Raw genomic sequence first — 18,534 nt, 5'->3', positions numbered from 1 at the left:
TTAACCCCTGAAGACCCCGACTTTATTAGTCAATACCGGCGCCCTCCCAAGAAGCCTGCAGTTCAACAAAGGGGAGGAATGTTAGTCCGATAGTTGAAGTTGCAGACTCATCAAGCACATAGTTTTTCGCTATATACTTGTTGATACCGCTTGAGACCGTTGAATCCACAGCATCTCCTTCAAGCATCACGTGATTATTTTTTTTTGGGTTAGTAGGATAAGGTATTGGCTTTTCGATGCCTCCCGAGCTACGATGCTATGGGGAGGACTTTCATAACAAACCCGTCGGCGAGCCTTCCGAGCAACGATGCTATGGGAAGGTCTTTCTAATTAGCACACCAAAACACTCGCGCACAGGTATTTAAATACTGAATAAATGTAATTTTTCATCACGATTACCCAGACGACATTGATGATAAAGGAAGGACTTTTCTACAGTCATTTACAGTAATACTTAAACTTATTTTAATGCAACAATTCACACGACGTCGTGCCTCCCGATCAACGATGATGTAGGAAGGACTTGAGCAAGCCAATCAGGATGAAACACGAAATAAAATTCTTTTCTTTTCACACACAATGCCACATAATTGACCGCGCGTCACCACCCAACTAATTGAACTGATTTTCTTCTGCTTGTGGGCAAGCCAATCAGGATGAAACACGAAATAAAATTCTTTTCTTTTCACACACAATGCCACATAATTGACCGCGTGTAAAAAAGTATACTTCAAATTATTTTAACAAACTTCCTTTTAAATTGTAAATCTTTTTAACAAAAATAATACATTAGGATTTTATGCTTATTTTTTATCGGTGAAAATATTTTTCAGAGTTGTTTCTTTTGTTTATTTTCTGACTAATTTTCACCCACTATATAAACGGTTGAATTCTCCAAACAGCTGAATAATCCCATCGAATCACTCCCGAGAAGATGAAGTGTCTCGTGTTTCTAGCTGTGCTGGCAGTTTTCTGCTCGGTGCTTCATTCAGGCCAAGGTAATAATCATTTCTGAGGAGAACAAAAAAAAATCTGGAATAATATTCAACTTCAAAATTCCAGCCGACGAATGTGGCAAACACGAGGTGTACCTGCAGTGTGGCTCCCAGTGTCCCGCGACCTGTGCCCAGCCCAATCCGGGCACGTGCCCGACCGTGTGCGTGGCCGGATGCTTCTGCAAGCCCAAGTATCTGCGCAATTCCGAGGGCAAGTGCGTCAAGCCGGAAAAGTGCACCGGCTTCTTCAAGAAGGTCAAGGGATGGTTCAAGAACTTAGGATAGGTTGATGTGTAAACGTTTCTTAAGTAAATTTTCGAATGGCAAACGTAGATAACATGTTATAAAATAAAATTAATTTGAGATTTTTTGTTAAACTATTTATTTATCAAAATTTACACCCAAAATTGAGCAGCCAAACCCTCTGACAAATTCGCAATAGGCTCCGGCTTCCGATGTGACCTCGATCCGGTCAAATTTGCAGTATTTGAAAAAATACATCATCCGAAAACCGAGATTCGAACCGCAGACCTTTGAATGAGAATAAAACTCATAACCATTGCGCTAATCGGACTTGGCGGTGGTGAAGTGTCAGAACGCAAGCACACTCTTTACGGACGCAATTCATTGTCATCACTTTGATAGGGAAAATATACCCTTTCTAATCAAACACCTATCTTCGTCATATGAACAGTTTGATGCTCGATTCAAGCTCCAAAAATGCTATTTAGGCTATAAACTTACCAGCAAAAGTACCGCCTCAAGTAAGCATGCAAATTTATGCCATTAACTGGCCAAAAAAATCAACTTTATCAACGCCATCAATATTTTTTCACTTGCGCTAAAGATTTCAAATAGCTTAAGATATAAATTGCTTCCAACTACCGGCAACATATTCTTTTGCACATTAGTTCGTCACTCACTTGAAAAAAAATCCCGAAACAGGTAAATAATTGGCAAGCGCCATCAAAAAAACAAACGCGTAAAGTCTTTTGACGTTTCAATTTTGACTACCCATTCCAATCGAAGGCTGAAGAAAACCGAGCGAGAAGCGAAGGCAAATAAAGAACAAAGGGTTGCCACGGACACCACCAGCAGCGCCTGTTAGAGTGTGCCAGTGATGCCAGGATATTTTCTCTATAAATGCTACTTTTCGTGAGTGTTCGCTTAAAATTTCATCAATTTTGGCAGCACTAAGCAGACTCAAAAGAGCGCTCTACTGATTAGAATGCATTTGGGAAATATTTCTTTTATATGCTTGTAGAAGGAATAGCATAACTTTTAATAAAAGTGAAAATAAACAGAAATGTTCACAAAAAGTTGCTCTACTCGTTGGTGTACTTGGTTTTAGTAAATTTCAAGGAACACTCCAGATTATTCAGCATCATTCAAACACGACCGCTTATAAGACTTAAAATGGGTATATTTCTCCTATTACATGGCTTTGCAACATTTCTTTCTTCAGAATTAGTAATATATTAAATCCTTCTGTCACTCTAACCCTTCGTGGTTTTCGGACACTTTTTGGGCAGGACACAGCTTCCAGCGACGTTGCGGACGTAACCGGGCGTACACTTGCAGCCAGCTTTGCACACAGCGATACAAACGCCAGGAGTCTGCTGCGCGCAGGTTAGGTCACAGCCCTTGCATGTGCTGTAAAACTCATTGGTAGGACATTTCGGTGCCGGAATTGGTGCTGCCACTGTGGTTTGATCGTTAAATAGAAATCTTTACAATTCAGAAGTGTAATTTTAATTTGAAGATTTTTACCTTTAGACCCAAGGTTGGGCGAATGGTTGTCTGGTACCGCACTTACGGTTACAATAAAAGCCAAAAGAACCAGGTACTTCATCTTTTTAAAACTGTTGAAATAATTGATCGAACATTAGATTCTGTTTTTATATTGTCTTAGAATGGTTTGTTTGTTGCCAGATGTTTTAAATATTTATTTTTGTACAGCTACGTCTTCCGCATATGGATGACGTGGGTACTCCTAATACAGTCCAGACTCGATTATCCAAACTTTCGAATATCCCAAGTTGATTGATCCAATCGAATCACGGTTTTGCCTTCCTCAACATTTTATTTAAGGAAAGGCTCTAAAATCACTTACCGAGCCACGTAGATTAGTGGTAACGCTTCCGCCTCGTAAGCGGTAGATCGGTAGACCAGAACAACTGATGATCTAGGCCCTTCTGGAAAGGGTTGCCAGGTTGCCAGATTTTTCAAGAGTATTCCAGAATTAAGATTCATCTTCCTCTGTGTCAGATATAGACAGATTTTTCTCTTTATTCTCATAAAATAAAGTTGACAAATTTTTGCGACCAATATTTCGATTTTTTGAAAAAAATAGTATTGATTCAGAAATTCATAACTCGGTCAAAGATTTTTTGCACAATCTAAAAATTTCTGAAGAGATGGCATTTGATGAGCATGAATGACTGCCAATGAGCTGCTACTCCGTTATTGACAGATCAGCTGAAGTTAAAAAATGAATCTAAAATGATCATTGGGAGCCAACCATCCACTGTTTAATCTCTGAAGATTCCTACTTTATTAGTCAATACCGGCGCCCTCCCAAGAAGCCTGCAGTTCAACGAAAGGGAGGAATGTTAGTCCGATAGTAGAAGTTGCAGACTCATCAAGCATACAGCTTTTCGCTTTATACCTGTTGATACCGCATGATACCATCTCCTTCAAGCATCACATGATTAATATTTTTTGGGTTAGTTGGATAAGGTATTGGCTTTTCGATGCCTCCCGAGCTACGATGCTATGGGGAGGACTTTCGTAATAGTCGGCGAGCCTTCCGAGCAACGATGCTTGGGAAGGTCTTTCTGATTAACACACAAAATCACTCACACACAGTTATTTTGCTACATTATTATCTCGGCGATTCAAAATGTCAGCGCGATCATTATATAGAAATAGCTTTTTCACCTTAAAAAAATAAAACCTTATTCGAAAAATATATACACAATTTACCCGACGCCTTGCCTTCCGATCAAAGTTGATATAGAAAGGGCTTTGAAAATCACAAAACAATTAATTATGATTACACAAGCACATCAAACACAAATTACTCAACGAAAACTCAAGACTCAAGACACAACTAATTCAGTTAGGCAAGCGCGTGGCTCTCTTATGTTTGCTAGGTGCATTTATCATTTATTTTTCATCGATTTCATTTTAATTGCCATCAAATCAAGGACAATCGGTGGGCATGACGCAAGCCCCCGCGGCATTTCTCAAGAATCCAATCATGCACATACAGTTCAACGTAGACGGCGGCGGCTGCGGACACACCGGGGGTGAAACTACAGCCGGGTTCGGATTTGCACAGGTGGCCACGACCGACGGGGTACAAGGAGTGGACAACTCGTTGGGACCACACGGTTGGTCGGGACTTCCGCTGCATTGGCTGGGGTGGACACACGCCCCGACGGCGTTGCGCACGTACATGGGCAGGCACTTGCAGCCCGGCGAGCAAGCACCGGACACGCTTGGGACAGGGTTCGGATCAGCACAGGTCGGAACGGTTAGCGGTGCGCACGTGTCGAACAGCTCGTTGGTTCGACACGTTCCCGGTGCTGGTGGTGGAGGTGCCATCGTCGTGGTGGTCGGGGAAGTTGTGGTTCTGGTTCTTCTTGGAATGGTGGTCCTTATTTTCCTTGGCTTGTATCTTTCATGGCTTTCGTCGCTTCCTGTAGTGGACATTTTAAAACTAAGTTTTAAATACAAACTATGAAAATATGAAAAAATACCTTTTTTATGCTTTCTTTATGAATGTCTATCTGGTTCAGCGCAAATAGCAACAACTAAAAGGAGAAGAGTAAAGTACTTCATTTTCACGACAGTGATTAAATAAATTGTCAACTCTAGGTCGATTTATATAGTCAATCGGAAAAAGGATTTTTTCCAAGGTTACCTCTGAAAGCTTATATTTAATCTACATCTGTTTTTGGAAATTAAAAATGTCAAATCATTTCCATACTTTTTTGTATCTACGTGAATTCCAAAAACCACATCCAAATTACCATGAGCCAGCGCTTCCGTGAGCTGATATTGTTTGAACAAGTGATGCCATTTTTTTTTAAATCATTTTAATTTGCATTGGTGATCAAGCGTTTTCGAAATTGCTTCGTATTGAGATTTCGTTCTAACCAATGCAACGGGCTGACAAAAGGTACATTTTTCAAAATTCAATACACTTTCAATACATTCAGTCAAGTTTTGGGATTTTTTTCGTAACTTATGATTAAAAAATTCCCACAATGTTCACCTCGAACAAAATTATTTTCCAGATATCAAAAATTAAAGCTGTAATATAAGGCGCTTGAAAAAATAGTTTTGTTTTTAATATTAATTCTTTTCCTGTCATTATAAATCGACGAAATCGCAATTCAGCACTCAAATGGTAACGTTAATTTATTAGCACTTGTATCGAAACGTGATAGTGTTGTATGCTGTTTTGGTTTGAATAGGGACCTATACAGGGAAATGAAATGTTCTGGGAGAAATTTCGATCACCCAAATTCATTCAAATTTAAGGTTGAAAAACTTGTGATTTTATTTTGATGCTGGCACGTTTCTTGTACCGAACAAGCACTGAAATAACAAAAACTAGGGTAAATATACCCATTTTAAGCCTAAGCCCGGTTTTGTTTGAATGATGCTGGATAATCTGGAGTGTTTCTTGAAATTTACTAAAACCAAATACACCAACGAGTAGAGCAACTTTTTGTGAACATTTCTGTTTATTTTCACTTTTATTAAAAGTTATGCTATTCCTTTAACAAGCATTTAACAAAAATATTTCCCAAATGCATTATAATCAGTTGAGTGCATTGGGCCACGCCCATTTTCCTATTTTAAGCTTAGTTCTTTTTTCTTCCAGCGCTCTTTTGGGTCTGCTTAGTGCTGCCAAAATTGATGAAATTTTAAGCGAACACTCACGAAAAGTTGCATTTATAGAAAAAAAATCCTGGCATCACTGGCCTACGCTGCTGGTGGTGTTGGTGGCCACCCTTTGTTCTTCATATGCCTTCGCTTCTCGCTCGACTTTCTTCAGCCTTCGATTGGAATGGGTCGTCGAAATTCAAACGTCAAAAGACTTGGCGCGTTTGTTCTTTTGATGGCGCTTGCTAATTATTTACATGTTTCGGGATTATTTTTCAAGTTAGTGCCTAACTAATGTGCATAAGAACATGTACCGGTAGTTGGAGGCAATTTCATATCTTAAGCGCTTTGAAATATTTAGCGCAGGTGAAAAAATATCTTGCGTGTGGATGTGTGTGTCATCAAAATGATGAGAAATGGTCTCGCAAAATTGATATTATGATCAAAAGTGCATTAAATTTGATCTTTTTGGTCAGTGAATGGCATGCAGTTGCGTGCTTACTTGAGGCGGTGCTGTTGCTGGTAAGTTTATAGCCTAAATAGCATTTTTGGAGCTTTAATCGAGCATCAAACAGTTCATATAACGAAGATAGGTGTTTGATTAGATAGGGTATATTTCCCCTACCAGCTTATTAAAACAACAGTTTTACAATGCTTGTGATTGTTATAAATCTCGTTTTTTGACCAAAATTATTTTAAATTGGTTCCGACTCTGTTCTTGCATGGTCTTGTTGCACGATTGGACCCCGATTTGACAGTTCGATTGGATCCCTAAGAGTGACATTTCTTGTCTCCATATAGGCCAGGGGTGCCCAACCTTTTGGCCCTGCGGGCCAGATCTGATTTTTATGAAGCAGTGGCGGGCTGGAACTAATGTTTGATAAAAGTTAAAAATGCAAAAAAAGTCATAACATTATCACAGACAAACAGACATGAAAGTCGGGATCCCAACTTGTCCCAAAAATTTAACGGTTTTATTTAAAATTTGTAAAGCATGGTCAATACTTTTCGGATTCGCCACTAGAGGCGCCCTTGTGCACTGACGTTTCATTCCAATGACAGCTTAAAATTTGTTGTTTGGGTTTGAGTAGACCTTGCCGCGTCAACGTTTGTGGCGAGGTTTTTAGTCAGAAATGGAAAAAAACTTTTCATGTCCAAATAGAGCTGTTGAAAGAATACTTTATGGAGGTGGAATGCGATGCTGGTAACATCAGCCGGCCGCCGGAGGGCTAACAGAAAGTTGAGCAATGCAATGGGTGAAGCTGGAGTATAGGATTTCTTTCGTTGAGGATGTTACATCGGAAGAACGCTGGCCACAGCGGCAAGTTGGCAACAGCAGTTCGTCATCATTGGTGGTGAGCCAGGATCAAGAAAATTTTGATTACATAGAGGTGGAGTTTCTCGATTAGGTTCCCCAGGAGGAAAGGTCGCAGGTTGAACTTGCCGAGATCCTTTCCTTCTTTGTTAGGGTTCCCCCAGAAAGTCAACCGCAAACCGAGCTCGGAATGAGCAACTGGCCGCTGGAGTTGAAAGACAGCCGTTCCTTCTTCGGTGGCGTTCTCTAGGCCGCAGGTCGATCTAGGTGAGATCAACTCGTCGGTAGAGTGGGAGGACAACCTTTCTGTCTATGATGGTGTTGCTCCGGAAGGACGATAGCCGCTGGTGGAAACAAGCGAGAGCAATCCTTCCCTGGAGTGGGGGGACAGTCGTTTCTTCTACGATTTCGTTCTTCCGGGAAAACGGCGGCTGCAGCCGCAGGTCAAAGCAGGTGAGAGCAATTCATCGCTCGAATGGGAGGACAGCCTTTTGATCCACGATGTTGTTTCTCCGGAAGAACGGCGGTCTCAGGTTAAACCAGGTGCGAGCAACTCGTTGGTGGAGTAAAAGGGCAGTCGTTAAATATCCGATAGTTCCCCCGAAAGAAGGCACACTTTTGGCAAAGAAATGCATTATCATTAACTGCTTTTAGTAATTATTAGCATTTTAATTTCATTTATACAAAAATTTTGTTCGAAATCCATTCAAAATGTTTTGTTTTGGTAGAATTCCAATCTGTCACCATTTACTTACTCACACACACACACACTTACATAAATTGCTATCAAGCAGAAGATGAGCTTTATGGATCCGCAAATAGATGTCGCTAGTGTGCAGACAAAATTTGAATTTGAACTGATTCGACCTGGTCCCACATTCTGAACACAAATTTCTTCTAACTTTCATGTCTGTTTGTCTGTGACATTATATTCATCAGATCATTTCAGTGACTTTTTTCAATATTTCAAAAATATTTGCAGCGAACTTCGTTATCTGTATAAATAATTTGCTTTTTTATTCTTATTCTTGACAATATTTATTACTTAAAAGTTTTCTAAAAACTACATCATTTGTTTCTTACTCATTATATATAAAAATCAATATGAATAAAATGGCTCAGAACAGAAAAACTAAAATTTGAAGTAAACACATTCAAAACTGCAAGAAATTCAATATTAGAATTATTTTGTACAACAATCCAAGTTTGTTATCGTTTAATTCACAATTTAACGAAATTGATAATTATGTTTTCTTTTCCTAGTTTTCAGTTTAATTATTGATTCTGAAAACATCAATATAGAAACGATAAAAACTAAATTCAAACATAAAGAATGTTTGAATTTGAAATAAAAACATTGCTAAAGCACAGAATAACAGCTGAATTTTCTCAATTAAATTTTTGTCAAAATATGTGAAAATTTGATCTCAAGCTTTTTATTTAATCTAGACTCTAAATTTATTTTTCTAATATTTCATTAACAACCTTAAAGACCATTGATAGAACTTTTTTGAGATGCCGTCGCGGAAGAAATGGCTTCACGGGCCGGATTCGGCCCGCGGGCCATATACGTTGGGCAAGCCTGATATAGGCTTTCTATGTTTGAGTGGCGCACAGGGAAAAATAGTGTAATTTTAGAAGGTGTAATTAACTCTTTTATAATGTAAATTTACCTCAATTTATACTGAAAAAGTGACATTACACCAGAAAAGTGGTAAAATTACACATTTTTAGAGGTAAAATAACATATTTTTTTCTGACACAAAAGATGTGCACCTTCCTAGGTGTAATATTACCATGATTTTTTTCTGTGGGTCAAACGCACGGTCGCCAAACTAAAGCTAACAAAGAAACGTTTCACTGGAAAACCATTTTTAAATTTGTATTTTATTAACGAAACTTTGTGAAAAAAGCATTGTTGCATAATCAGTTTTTCTTTATTTTATAATTTGATCTAAAATATTAAATGTGGAAAATTATCTATTTGTAGTCCTTTTGAATAGATAATTTTAAAATTTAGATTTTTTTTAATTTCACAAAAGTTTAATTTTTAACATTGGAGTTCGAACCAATAGTTTCCGAGATATTGTTGTAATTGTGTTGTCCTATTATAAATACAGTTCTGACCACAAAAAAATCCCAAATTTGTATAACTCAATCTTACCCCCCAACCCCATGTCACCTCTGATGACGGCAAACGAAAGACCTTTCCAAAGATTCAAAAACATTAAAGATCTAGCAACCCTGAGCTACCTAAATGACATTTTTGTACTTTTTTTATCCGGACAAAATTTGTGTCCAAACCCATCATATCAGCCATTGCATTGTTAGTAAATAGTGAGGAAGGCATCAACCACATAAGCGATTAAATTAATTTTTGATCTATAAATCACAACAACAACAAAAAAATGCAAATACTTGAGATTTATCTGGTAAAGTTCGATTTTTTAATTACTAATTTCGGTTTGAAAATTTTGTATTCTATAAATAACCGTGAAGATTTCTTAAATTTAATACCATAAAAATTCTTCTCCTTGCAGAGTCCCAGTGCGGCGTGTCGGACGCCAGCTCGACGACCTCGTCGAAGACGTTCGTCGCCTGCAAGGTCTGCGGGGACAAGGCGTCCGGCTATCACTACGGCGTCACGTCCTGCGAGGGCTGCAAGGGCTTCTTCCGGCGGAGCATCCAGAAGCAGATCGAGTACCGGTGCCTGCGGGACGGAAAGTGTCTGGTGATCCGGCTGAACCGAAACCGGTGCCAGTACTGCCGGTTCAAGAAGTGCCTGGCCGTCGGGATGAGCCGGGATTGTGAGTATTTATTATTCCACAGCATTTCAACTCTTGCGCAAAACTTCCCGGTGAATGTGATGTAATTCTCAACGAGTTTCCAAAAACAAGTCAGCATGGCATTCCCATGTGCAACCTAAGATCAACATCAGCCAAACTTGTTTTTCAATTCAAATTTCCTGCATTTCGCAGAAAACAGGCAAGAAAAAGCGCACAAAATGTAACTTTAATCTTTCTCCTTTGCTGCACTTTTGCAACCGACTGCAACTCTGCATCTTCCGGCAGAGATGTGCAGAGCGCCGTATCATGTACAGTTAAACTTTCAGTTTTAATCTCGCCGGGCCCTGCTTCGAGATGATCGTGAAAAGGTACCTTCGCCAGCAGGGAAGGGTAGAAAAAAAAACAAGTCACGAATCCGAACTCTGCACCTTCGAGATATTGTAGGGGTCCCTTCTGTTGTAGGGATTGCAGATTTGCAACAAAGGCGAATGCACTCTTGGCTTGGAACAGTAAAAAAAATAAGGTTTAACTGGCAACAAATATGTTTTACTGATTATATCAAAAAGCCATTCAACTAAAAAAATAGTAAATGCATAGTTCACCAGCAAATTTTCTTACTGTGCAACGGAGAAAGGTAATTCCTTCAATTTCAACGTGGTACCTACGTTCCAGGTTATTGGCGAGATCAGCCCTGAAAAAAAGCAAGGAGAAATGATAATTTTGTAGCAAATTGTTTCGGGGTATAGACTGTGGTGAGATGATGCTGGAATGCAATTACAGCGCTGGCTGCAGTGGAATTTATGCATGTTGAGCGGATAGTTGGTTCTAACTTTGTTTCGTGGATGTTGGGACGTGACGGGCGGAAAACGTGGGATGCTTTTCTGTGTGATGAATTGGTAGTTAAGAGTTTATGTTGATAGTTAGTGTGGAAATATGTTTAGTAAAGTAAATTGTTGGCATGATATTATGTTTATTCAATTTTTGTAATTGCATTCCATTGCAATAAAATTTGCAACCAACATTTTTTTAAATCAAAATTGAAAATGGGTAATTCTCTACCAACTCTCACGAAATCGGGAAAAGTCGACCGATTTGCGTGAAATTTTGTCCTTAGGAGTAACTTTTGTCGTACTCTGAATTCCAAAAAAACGTATCCTTCATCGAAAAAAACACTAACAAAGTTTTTAAAACTCTGCCATTTTTTCGTTACTTAACTGTAACAAATCATGGAACATATTATTTTAAGGGAAATTTAATGTACTTTTCGAATCTACATTGACCCAGAAAGGTAATTTTTTCATTTAGAACAACATTTTTCATTTTAAAAATTCGTGTTTTTTTCTAACTTTGCAGGGTTATTTTTAGAGTGTAACAATGTTCTACAAAGTTGTAGAGCAGACAATTACAAAAAAAATTATATATATCTAAATGAAAAAATGACCCTTCTGGGTCAATGTAGATTCAAAAAGTGCATTAAATTTCCCTAAAAATGACATGTTCCAAACATTTTTACAGTTGAGTAACGAAAAATGGCAGAGTTTTTAAAACTCTTTTAGTGAGCAGTTCTCTCAGATTTCGGTCATTCGATTTTTTTTTGTATTTTTTAATCCAACTGAAACTTTTTTGGTGCCTTCGGTATGCCCAAAGAAGCCATTTTGCATCATTAGTTTCTCCATATAATTTTCCATTCAAATTTGGCAGCTGGCCATACAAAAATGATGAATGAAAATTCAAAAATCTGTATCTTTTGAATGAATTTTTTGATCGATTTGGTGTCTTCGGCAAAGTTGTAAGTATGGATATGGACTTTACTTTGTCACTAAAACTTGATTTGCAAAAAAACACTATTTTTATTTTTTTTATTTTTTGATATGTTTTAGAGGACATCAAATGCCAACTTTTCAGAAATTTCCAGATTGTGCAAAAAATCTTTGAGCGAGTTATGAATTTTTGAATCAATACTGTTTTTTTCAAAAAATCGAAAAATTGGTCGCAAAAAATTTTTAACTTCATTTTTGATGTAAAATCAAATTTGCAATCGAAAAGTACTTAAGTGAATTTTTGATAAAGTGCACCGTTTTCATGTTAAATCCATTTTGAGGTGACTTTTTTGAAAATAGTTGCAATTTTTCATTTTTTTAAATTAGTGCACATGTTTGCCCACCTTTGAAAAAATATTTTTGAAAAGCTGAGGAAATTCTCTATACTTTGCATTTTTGAACTTTGTTGATACGACCCTAAGTTGCTGAGATATTACCATGCAAAGGTTTAAAAACAGGAAAATTGATGTTTTCTAAGTCCCACCCAAATAACACATCATTTTCTCATGTCAGTATCTCAGCAACTAATGGTCCGATTTTCAATGTTAAAATATGAAGCATTCGTGAAATTTTTCAATCTTTTCGAAAAAAATATTTTCAATTTTTAAAACAAGACTAACACTTCAAAAGGGCCAAACGTTCAATATTACGCCCTTTTAAAATGTTATTCTTGGTTTAAAAATTTGAAAATATTTTTTTTTCGAAGAGATCGTGTTCGAATTTCACGAATGTTTCATATTTTAACATTGAAAATCGGACCATTAGTTGCTGAGATACTGACATGAGAAAATGATGTGTTATTTGGGTGGGACTTAGAAAACATCAATTTTCCTGTTTTTAAACCTTTGCATGGTAATATCTCAGCAACTTAGGGTCGTATCAACAAAGTTCAAAAATGCAAAGTATAGAGAATTTTCTCAGCTTTTCAAAAATATTTTTTTCAAAGGTGGACAAACATGTGCACTTATTTAAAAAAATGAAAAATTGCGACTATTTTCAAAAAAGTCACCTCAAAATGGATTTAACTTGAAAACGGTGCACTTTATCAAAATTTCACTAGAGTACTTTTCGATTGCAAATTTGATTTTGCACCGAAAAATGAAGTTGAAAAATTTTTTCGACCAATTTTACGATTTTTTGAAAAAATTACTATTGATTCAAAAATGCATAACTCGCTCAAAGATTTATTGCACAATCTGGAAATTTCTGAAAAGTTGGCATTTGATGTCCTCTAAAACATATCAAAAAATAAAAAAAAGTGTTTTTTTGCAAATCAAGTTTTAGTGACAAAAAGTTAAATAAGAAATCACCAAATTTTTTTTACCTTGTATCATTTTTTTTCAGTGTAGTCCATATCCATACCTACAACTTTGCCGAAGACACCAAATCGATCAAAAAATTCCTTCGAAAGATACAGATTTTTGAATTTTCATTGTATGGCCAGCTGCCAAATTTGTATGGAAAATTATATGGAGAAACTAATGATGCAAAATGGCTTCTTTGGGCATACCGAAGGCACCAAAAAAGTTTCAGTCGGATTTAAAAATACAAAAATTAAAATTTAAGAAAAAAGACCGATTTCGTAGAGAATTGCTCTAGTGTTAAGCATGACTACTCTGCAACAATTCTTCCCGAAGCTGTGACAATCGACAGATTTAAATTTTAGTTAATTTCTGGCCAATTTTTTTTATTCGTGTGTAAATATTCACAGCACATTCAAATTCACTCAATTTTCGTCAAAACCGAAATTACTGAGAAATGAGTAAATTGGGCATCTGTCGGATTTTAATTTCACTCAATTGTCGTTGAAATCTTTGTTAAATTCACTCAAATCTAAAATACCTGAAATTGGATTAGTACACGCAGAAAAATAAGGCATATTTAAATAAACAAAACATTTTGTTTTGTTCATTTCAAATTATGATTTTTGTTGAAACCACGCTAAACGTCAAAGGAACTTTTTCAAAACAACAAAAGATTTTTGTGGAATTGAGAAAATCAAGGTTTGTTTTAACGCAAAATCGGCGTTGCTTATATTCAACAAAAATGTTTTTGAATCAAAACTCGTACAGGCTGATCGTACAAAATATTTTTCTGCGTGTAAGAAATGGAATAAAATCATATTCTGCCAGATCTGAGTGAAATTCATAGAAATCTGAATGAGTAAATGGGCTCATTTCTTAATAGGTACGGTTTTGACGGAAACTTTAAATTCTATCTGGTACTGTGGACTTATTTTGCAAGTGTCTTGTCTTTTTAACATCTCGGGTTAGTTTGCAATACGTCGTAATAGCCTTCACGTTCACTTATTTCTAAAACAAATAAAAATTTCATTGTTTTTCAGTAAAGAGCACTTTAAAGAAGTTCGGATGAAAAATTTCAAGCAGTTTATAGTTCGTAAATCTAATGAGAATCGATTCAAAAACCGACATTGTTTACGGCGCTTAGGACCTATTGCAAACTAAACAGAGTTATGTTATGCAAATTTTCCATTTTTTTGTGGTAAAATTACATGTTGAAATTATGTGTAAAATATTTGAGAGGTTTTTTTTATCCTAACAGAAAGTCCAATAATCCGGTTTTTTGCTTTTCTTGTGTTTTTGAATTCCCTTACAATTAAGTCCTTAAAAATTAGGTGTATTGGACCTTTTAAAAAACTCCAGATATTTGCCTGCATCCCCTTCCCAATGTACTACAATGCATTTTCCATACTAGTCAACACAACGGTGGTAGTTAGTTAGCGCTGGGCCCCACCACACCAGGAGAAAGTGCATCGGCGGCTGGCACCTCTTCTTGGCCGTGGAGACGACGAATGCAACACTGCAGCAGCTGCAACTCGCTGCCTGTTGGTGTCGTGTGTGATGGGGGAAGTCGCGCGCCATTTACCGAGCGTTTTGTCGTATAGCCAAGACGTGGCGAGGAGGCGCCTTGCCGTGTCGTCTTCCCTGGAACCGAAGCCGCGCGTGACGCCACCGTTGACCACGCAAATGAAAAGCGCTTTAAAAGACATGATACCGCCAGCTTGCACAGTGGAACTAAACTGTAGGTGAAACAAAATTTTAAAAAGTTTCTGATTTCTTAGGATTTCAATATGAACAATTTTTAAATTCAATGGCATATTATAAACGACTAATTATATCTTCCAATTGCTTTTTGCAGAATTTCGTTTTCAAAAAATGATAAAGTGTCATTATCTGTTATTGCTTATTGTATCATTAGTATCACACGACAAGATCATTCCAAATAGATTAGGTTCAGGGGGAAAAAAAATACATTTTCAAAAAACTTCAAAATTTGAATGGAAATTTAAGTACAATCAGCTGAAATCAATTTGAAATGCGTTTCCCTGCATTTAGAATCTCTTAGTTTTTAGCATGTTTGAGTTGATTTAAAAATCATTTGATTTTTTGAAAATTTTCGATGTTTAAGTTCTTTATCGCTAAAATTTTAGTTTTCGTTGAATCTTTCATTTTTTGAAAATTAATGATTGCAAAACAACTAAACTAGTGTAAAATGCATTTTAAAACACTTTTTCTACGCAAATGCTGAAACTATGGCTTGATATTTCAATATTTATTTATTTTATTTCCCCTCCCTCCCTCGACCTCGTCCAGATCCGAGGGACAAGCATTTTGAAAATTATTTGCATCGGCCTTATCGCTTTTTTAAAGTTTGAATGTAAAATACTCAAATTTTTACGAAATAACTGTTTGATTTACGCAGTGTTAAAAACTAAAATTTTCACACAATGTGTTATGTTTTGAAAAAATAAATTCAAATATTATGCAATATGGGTATCAATCATTTATCACTGCAATAGCTTATGAATGTTTGCAAATTTAAAATTCGGGTATTTTCAAAAAAAAATTGTTTGCGTACCTATATTTTTCAACGTGCCTACTACAGAATAAAAAAAACGCTAGTTTTTAACGAAAAAAACCAAACTTTTATTGATTATTACTTTAAGTAAAATTTCTCAAAATACATAATTCAAAAATTACGAATGAAAAAAAAAAAAGATTTTGGTGACAAAACATACATCTTTTTCGCTAGGGTTTAGGGTGGTACCCGAGCAGACGGAAATAACGTGGGAATAACATTTTTTGATGTTTGAAAATACTAGGCCAATCCCGATCAGACGGTAATAACTAAATTCATGCCATTTCAATAACAAATACTGTTAAAATAACAGAAAGTGTTATGGATTCTTCTTGAAAAATCCATTTTTGCATAAGGGTTAAATAACAGTTTATGTTATCATAACAAAATTTGTTATTGGTCTGATATTGATTGAAAGCCAAAACAACTTTGGAATAACATTTTTTATTATGGAAGAATACCGACAACTGTTATTGGGATGATCGGATTAGTTGTTAAAATAACAAAAAATAATAACAAAGATTTGTTCGAAGAATAACTTAAAATGTTATTTCTCTGTTATTACAATAACAATCCAATAACAAAAAAAACATAACGACGAATAACAAATTTTGTTATTAATAACATAAAATGTTATTGGCCTAGGTTTTTGTTATCGCTTGACAGTTGCAGTTTGTTTTGATATTTTCACGCGCGTTTTTTTTAGTCACGGTGAATTTGCGTTCAACATAGTTTTTATCGGCAAATAACACCAAGTTTGAAGCAAAAACTGGCCCACAAAAGCCGGCCGAGGGGGGAGTGTGCGTGTGGTTGAGCGGTTCGGTCGACAGTTTTTTGGTTCGCGATTCAAAATTGTTTTTTTCGTGTTTAAAACAGCAAATGCCGGCCGGAAAAGTGGATAATCTGACGTGCTCAACCAGTAACATTACCGGATTTATGAAGTTTCTTCGAACTTTTCTCGAAAGTGCGTGTTTTTTGTGAAAAATAAATCGTCGATCTTCTCTTCAAAGATGGCCACTATCCACCAAAGCTGGGTTCTGCCCCGTCGTCGTCTGCCTGTATTGGTGTACCCGGTCAGAGAACGCGTCGCGGTAGTGTGCGTGTGTTGAAGGAGAAGGACAGAGGGGAGAGAGGGCGATCATCGTGCTGCTGCTGTGATGAGGCAAAACGGAACGAGTCGAAAAATTTTGACTGCTCTGAGCCGGAAGTCGCGCTGTTTTAATGCTGATGCCAGGAGGATTTTCAGAGCAGCAAAGCCAACGATCAACGATTGGCCCCGGTGAGAAAGTTCGAATCAGATTTTCTTTGAACAATGAGTTTTTGTGTTTGTGATTGTGAGTGAGAGTGAGAACGAAACAGATATAGCGCAACTTATCTAGATAACTTTTTGACCTACACAGTGGGCCAAATTTTAAATTTTTCAGGTTAGAATTTTTGTTTTGTTTGTTTTTGTTTTCTAGTTTTGTTCTTTTATTAAATGATTTTTTCTTTTAAAAAAAGATCGGGTATTTTAAATAAAAAACTCTATTAAAAACTAATGGGAAATTTTAAGTACTATCTGTATCTTGGTTGATGTAGCCTAATATGTTTTAAACGCAACGTTAGGCAAAAATCTTCATTTGAAAATTTTTGGACTCTAAATAGTATTTCGATTAGTAAATTCAAATTAGCTAGTTTTTTGTATGATTGGCAGAGTGAGTGAATGAGTGAAAGAGTATGTAAATACTAATAAACAAATTGGTTACAGCGTTTTACGGTGGCCTTGCGATCGATTTAAAGCAAATTTAGTCCGATAGAATCTGATAAGCAACGCGTTTACGTCGGGCCGGTTGTTTTTCTCGTTTGTCGCCGTGTTTTATACATACCAGAGCCGTTTTCCTTGTGATTTTTCTACAATTTGAAATAATGTTTTTTTGTTTGTCAAGCGTACTAAATTTTAAATAAATTCAATTAGTCGTTTCCTTAAAACGCGTCAAAAACATTCTCTTAGTCTTAGCATTATAGCTCAGAAAGCACGATAACGAGTATTGCTTCCACGCGATTATCAAGTCCTTTTTTATAGCTCCGTAGATAATTTGTTATTTACAGATCACTTATCTTATAATTGTTTAGAATTTGAAATCTCGTCTATGATTCACTCGAACTGAATACACTACGCAGAGTTTATGTATATTTGTGGTTTTATCTTTCCACAGCCGGCTGTCTAAGATTAAACCATTTTCGTTTAAATTGTTAGCAGATAAACGGGAATTGTCTCATCAGCAGCATCCGATTGTTTGTCTTGAGAATAATACATCACCCTATAAACAAAACATATTGACTTTTGGGTCACATCATCATCTTCTATGATGAATCCTGATCATTACCCTTTCCTACTAACAAAATCCCAAGTAGAAGTAGTTTTTCCGGCACACGTGGGGGTGTGGATATCGTATAGAACCCACCCTTGGTAGCAACCTGTGCATACTAACATTCCCGTCCCGTCCCCTCGAGATCTACAAACTGACATGGCGGGCGCCGTTGGTGGCCAACGACTGTTGCCTATTCGCACTAGCTCTAGTTTTGATGATCTTGATGTTTTATCTTTTCTGCGCATTTATACATGCTGTTGATAAGGGAAACATTACTAGATCGTTGAACCGTGTGATCGGTTGTGCTGATGGGATTTTACGGTCCTGTTCAGCAACGGAGAAGGACAACCATGGGTGGTCTCTCATGCTCATGCCATGCTCATGCTCATAAAATGTTATTGGCCTAGTATTTTTAAATATCAAAAAATGTTATTCCCAAGTTATTTCCGTCTGCTCGGGATAGCATTTTTTGTTATTTATAACAAAATT

The 18,534-nt window shown here is 36.7% G+C and overlaps 2 protein-coding genes across 7 annotated transcripts in view; both read left to right on the top strand.

The window, feature by feature from the left end:
* Window positions 1-18,534, top strand: part of LOC6050155 (ecdysone-induced protein 78C) — an 84,397-nt gene that overhangs the window by 48,988 nt on the left and 16,875 nt on the right. For all 6 annotated transcript variants that reach the window (XM_038259699.1, XM_038259698.1, XM_038259695.1 and 3 more), the window contains one exon: window positions 9,750-10,016. In XM_038259699.1, coding sequence (XP_038115627.1) covers window positions 9,750-10,016 — 267 coding nt within the window. The remainder of the gene's footprint in view (window positions 1-9,749; window positions 10,017-18,534) is intronic.
* Window positions 893-1,315, top strand: LOC6050158 (chymotrypsin inhibitor). The gene is made up of 2 exons (XM_001866775.2): window positions 893-998; window positions 1,063-1,315. Exons 1-2 carry the CDS (start codon window positions 935-937, stop codon window positions 1,278-1,280), a joined length of 282 nt encoding a protein of 93 aa, XP_001866810.2. The 5' UTR covers window positions 893-934; the 3' UTR covers window positions 1,281-1,315.

This window comes from Culex quinquefasciatus, chromosome 3 (assembly GCF_015732765.1).
Source record: "Culex quinquefasciatus strain JHB chromosome 3, VPISU_Cqui_1.0_pri_paternal, whole genome shotgun sequence".
Classification (NCBI taxonomy): Eukaryota; Metazoa; Arthropoda; class Insecta; order Diptera; family Culicidae; genus Culex; species Culex quinquefasciatus.
Note: the sequence above shows the minus strand (reverse complement) of the source record. Positions and strands in the feature narration are given on the sequence as shown.

Coding starts and splice junctions, on each gene's coding strand:
- LOC6050158 (XM_001866775.2), top strand. CDS start 935: ATGAAGTGTCTCGTGTTTCTAGCTGTGCTGGCAGTTTTCTGCTCGGTG. Junction 999..1,062: donor GGTGCTTCATTCAGGCCAAG/GTAATAATCATT, acceptor TCAAAATTCCAG/CCGACGAATGTGGCAAACAC.